This window comes from Palaemon carinicauda, chromosome 36, assembly GCF_036898095.1.
Source record: "Palaemon carinicauda isolate YSFRI2023 chromosome 36, ASM3689809v2, whole genome shotgun sequence".
Lineage (NCBI taxonomy): Eukaryota > Metazoa > Arthropoda > Malacostraca > Decapoda > Palaemonidae > Palaemon > Palaemon carinicauda.
In genome coordinates this window covers 8,542,591-8,547,853 of record NC_090760.1, presented here as the reverse complement: position 1 = coordinate 8,547,853, position 5,263 = coordinate 8,542,591, and the positions used below count along the sequence as shown (strand labels likewise).

General features: G+C 37.6%; 1 protein-coding gene across 1 annotated transcript; it reads right to left on the bottom strand.

Moving 5' to 3' along the window:
* Positions 1-3,899: 3,899 nt before the first annotated feature.
* On the bottom strand, positions 3,900-4,841 carry LOC137628324 (uncharacterized). The gene has a single exon (XM_068359488.1). It carries the CDS (start codon positions 4,839-4,841, stop codon positions 3,900-3,902), a length of 942 nt encoding a protein of 313 aa, XP_068215589.1.
* Positions 4,842-5,263: the final 422 nt, after the last annotated feature.

The following is a 5,263-nucleotide window of genomic DNA, read 5'->3' as shown; positions in this document are numbered from 1 at the left end:
TAACCCCGACTAAAGTGCACAGTCTATCATTTCACAATGGAACAACGGACTTAACTCCGGAGGTTCCTTTGACCTCGGCGAGGTCATTCTCTGACCCTTTTATGACCAAACAGAGGTTTGTGATTAGCTTCTTTTCAGGCTTTTCTTTTCTCTAAACTGTCTACTTAATTTCCCACGCATGGGGGGAGACGCGAGACCTGTCTCTAGAAGATATATAACAGGATTAGAGATTTTGTTTGGAAGGGGTGACTTGTGTGAGGGATAATGGCCGTTTATAATTCGCTTTTGGGCAAACAGACTTTTGACGGAAACTCCATTCTGACGGAAAAGGATCACCAAATACAGAGAAGTGAAAGTTATACTTTCAAAAGTCGAATATAGTTTTTTTTTTTTATGGTATGAATCACACACGAAACAAAGTTTTTGTAACAGATTTGCATATAACGAAAAGAGCCATTGTCTTCAAGTATTCAAGAACGAGTGTATTTTTGTTCTAGGGAATATATTATGATTCTCTCTCTCTCTCTCTCTCTCTCTCTCTCTCTCTCTCTGTAACACATTAATATATATATATATATATATATATTGTTCCAAGAAATATATTATGGTTTCTTACCTATTGATTGCATTATTGTAGTCTCTCTCTCTCTCTCTCTCTCTCTCTCTCTCATCATTATTATTATTATTATCATTATTATCATTATTATTATTATTATTATTATTATTGTTATTATAATTACTTTTGTTATTATTAATGTCATTATTGTTATTATTTGTCTTTAAGCAAAGGGAATAATATTTACTAAGGCAAACTTTCCGATGCAAACCTACTAGGGGATGCGCCTTTTGTGTTCTGCTGTATATGTGTGCATGTAAATACATTGTATATATGTATGATATTGAACATAATAAACTTGTTAAATCTCTCTCTCTCTCTCTCTCTCTCTCTCTCTCTCTCTCTCTCTCTTGTAACACACCTGTATATAAATATATATATATATATATATATATATATATATATATATATATATATATATATATATATATATATATATATATATAGTATGTGTGTGTGTGTGTGTGTGTGTGTGTGTGTGTGTGTGTGTGTGTTTGTGTGTGTTTATATGTATTTATGCTTGTATGAACAAAAACCAAATTCGAAAGCCCAAACATCATTCAAATCATAAACATCTATAAAATTAAGCTAAATAAACAAAAATACCATAAACAAAACTAGATAATATAATACTAAACAAGCATCTAATTCAACACATAAAATAGACTTATCTATCACCATTATCATCCTTTCAACACGTCTTTGAAAACAGCACAAAAAGACACCAATCGGTGTAAATCCTCATCCATTTGCACCCTTTCACCAAAGCGCGCAAACACCAGACGACAAAGCTTGAATGGAGATAGAACAGGAAAGTCTGTCAGCTGCTCTGTTTCCATTCTCGTCGCCTTCAATGGAAGTGTTTACGAGGGCAGACTTCCAAGATGACAAAGAACGACACGAGTCCCTTATGTCCGTCAAATGGTGGAGCACAAAGATGGCGGGGTGCGACAAGATGTCAAGTCAATTCGTGCTCATGGGAAGTGAAATTGACCACCGCTCTCTAGTGTTGTTGTGATATCTATGCTTCGTTTGGACTTCGTGTTGTTTGGGAGAGGAGGAGGAGGAGGAGGAGGAGGGGAGGAGGGGGGAGGGAGGGGGGGGGGAGGAGGAGAGCGATAAGTGAGAGGGGGAGGATGGGAGGGAAATTGGCAACGCCAAGAGGGTCTTTCTTTGGCGTTTCTCTACAGGTATAGAAAGCCAAATGTTCCCTTTGTAGAGTATCTTTTGTGAGTATTTGACTTCGGCCAAATATGAAATGACAAAGGCGTCTTGTACGCAGGATATTTGGCCATTTCCCTTCCAAAGGCGTGAGTTTATTCACAGGTAATTTGAATTCTTAAGGCCATTTCCGTCTCTGGGGTCAATCATAAGAACTGTTAATTCAACTCTCGTTTTAAACATCTCCAATAAGATCTATTTGATCGGATTTATTAATTTGGGCTATAAGGCTAAGTGCTAGGGCTTGGGAGACCATTCAAAGAAAGAAAAAGACGGTATATTAGAAAGCTAGAAAGTGGGTGCACACTACAGTAAAACGTGACGTGTGTTTTACTGGTTTTTCACGATTAACTTTAAAGACAAACACCAAAGATCTTTTTCAAGGTATTATAACTTGACCTTTGGGTTAAGGTCATTAGTCCCATGGTCATTAACTTGTGTCTAACTGCCTAATAATCCGTTTGTACAGGTCTAACACATTTACTGTAATCCAACTCTTAGATACTATAGTCAATTCTTTTTAGTGAGGCAGATTTGCACCAACTCGTAGGGGAGCCTTTTTCGCTCGGAAACGTTTCCTGATCGCTGGTAGGTTGGACAAGATAATTCTAACCAGTCAGATAAGCAGGAAACTTTTCCGAGCTAAAAGGGCACCGCTGCAAGTCAGTGCAAATACGCCTCATTAAAAAATATTGAGTATAAAAAAAATATGATTTATATTTTTTCCTCTTTCAAAATTGTGATCATAATACTAACTTATCTTAAACATCTAAGAAAAACTTGGATCATAAGAAATATTTTTAATAACACTACTTTTCCCTTTTCCAAATAGTGATCATAATATCAACTTATATCTAAGAGAATATAAAAAACCTTGGCTAAGCACGTATGCATTTACAAATAAAATGGAAAAAAAAAACATATGCTTATATGAACATTATATAATTATATAAGCAATTTGTACATTTAGCCTTAAAACCACTATATTTCGTGGTCTATAAATCATGTAATCAATTTGTACATTTAGCCTTAAAACCACTGTATTTCGTGGTCTATAAATCATATAATCAATTTGTACATTTAGCCTTAAAAGCTCTGTATTATGTGATCTATAAATCATGTAATCAATTTGTACATTTAGCCTTAAAAGCTCTGTATTATGTGATCTATAAATCATGTAATCAATTTGTACATTTAGCCTTAAAACCACTATATTATGTGATCTATAAATCATGTAATCAATTTGTACATTTAGCCTTAAAACCACTGTATTTCGTGGTCTATAAATCATATAATCAATTTGTACATTTAGCCTTAAAAGCTCTGTATTATGTGATCTATAAATCATGTAATCAATTTGTACATTTAGCCTTAAAACCACTATATTATGTGATCTATAAATCATGTAATCAATTTGTAAATTTAGCCTTAAAACCACTGTATTTCGTGGTCTATAAAGTCCACCTTTAAGTTCTATATTTCGTGGTCTATAAAGTCCACTTTCAAGTTCTGTATTTCGTGGTCTATAAAGTCCACCTTCAAGTTCTGTATTTCGAGATTGGGCATAAGTTTCATACAGTTACTTGATTACTTTAATTACTTTAACTAGTAGGTTATGTTTCATAAAGTAACTTAGATTTTTTTTTCAATACAAGTAAAAAAATACTGATATACTTTAGAAATATGTTTATTAAGGATTATTTGTTTTTCATTCACGAATTATTTTAACATAATTCTTCAATCACTATATGTAGGCTACAAATATGTGTATTTCATATTTTGAAAGAAGTTACACACGTGTGTGTGTGTGTGTTTGTGTGTTTAACAGAAAATATATTGCAAGGCCTCAAGAAAAAGTCTGACATACCAAACATCATTTATTGTTTTCAATAATACATTTATGTACACAAATAAATAACAGGTCAATTTACATAAGCTATTGTATTTTAGAATAAAAAAAATAATAAAACAATAGAATACAATGTAATTACAATGACTAGATCCCCTGAGGGTTAAATCCCTTTAGAATTAAGAGTCTATCACAACCAGGTTACGAATAGAATCAACTAATCAAATCTAGTATGGTGAATCCTCTTCTCTGCTTATTCAAATGACTTCTTCCAGGCGTTGAATCCTCTTGGGTGGGAATCTGCGGCGTGGCAGCGGTTAGAGACTCCGACGGGGAGCATTCGGGGACTTCAACGTCGATGTCCTTGCCGGTGTCCTCTGCTTTTCGGGACTCCGGAGGGATATTTCTGTTCTCTTCTACCAAACAGGAGTTCTTTTCTGTAACCTCCAGGGCCTCCAGGCGTCCTTTTCCCTTTGGAGCCTCTGCAGGAGGAATCACGTCCTCTCGCGCGGCTTTCAGTCGTTCCTCTTCAGTGTGTCCGCTCTCGTGCACGGCCAAAGTCCTGGCCTGGCAGAAGCCCTTGTCGCAGACGCCGCACTTAAAGGGCTTCTCCTTGCTGTGGATGTACTTGTGGTCCCTCAGGTGGTCCTGCCTCCTGAAGGCCTTCCCGCAGACGTCGCAGGGGAAGGGCCTCTCGTCCGTGTGTGTCCTCTCGTGGATCATGAGGTTGTAACTCTTGGTGAACTCTCGATGGCAATACTTGCAGATGTAGCGCTTCTTCGTGCGGTTCAATCGGCTGCTTCCACCCGAAAGCAGCATCTGGTTGAAGTGGTCGACGCTCGCCGTCACAGCAGCCCAAGGGAAGACGCCCAAGGAAAGGGCGCCGTATGTCTGAAGGGCGGCGGTGTTCGATAACCTGGGGCCCACGTCGTTCATTGACATGAAATGCATCGGAGGGAAATAAGGGCCGCTAAAAGGCAGGCCACGACTGCTGTCAACATGAGACGACGATGGCATAAACAGAGAAGTTTTCTTGCACACTGGAAAACTGGATGTGGATTCCTGTCCTGGAAACTGGAAGCACTGGACGCTTGTTGGGGTTGAAGGGGGCGTGAGAACAGCTGACACAGGGTCACGAAGGGTCAGCACAGCCATAATTGCTGGGAGATAAAGTCTATATGTATATAAAACACACCCGAGGCACTACAATATCTCACACAAAAGGTGTCTTTTGGGTCAGTCAAGGTGAGTGTGGAAAAAAATACTCGTTCCGCTTGTATTTATACCTAACGCGTGCGATGAGGAGCGCTGATTGGTCGAAGGGCGGGGCTTAACCGAAAGTGGGCGGAGTTAGGGCCTTTACATTGGAACGAGGACGAAGTGGATATATACGAGAATATACTGTATATAAAATAAGATATATGTGATATACGTGAAGATGTACGTAAAGATATATACGAGGAGATATAAACGAGAGGACATATTTTAGAGGATATAAAAGGCCTCAGTAAACTTCATAACAATAGGATACAATAATTTTTCAATAAATTTTGCTAATTATTTAGTAGACAAGGAAT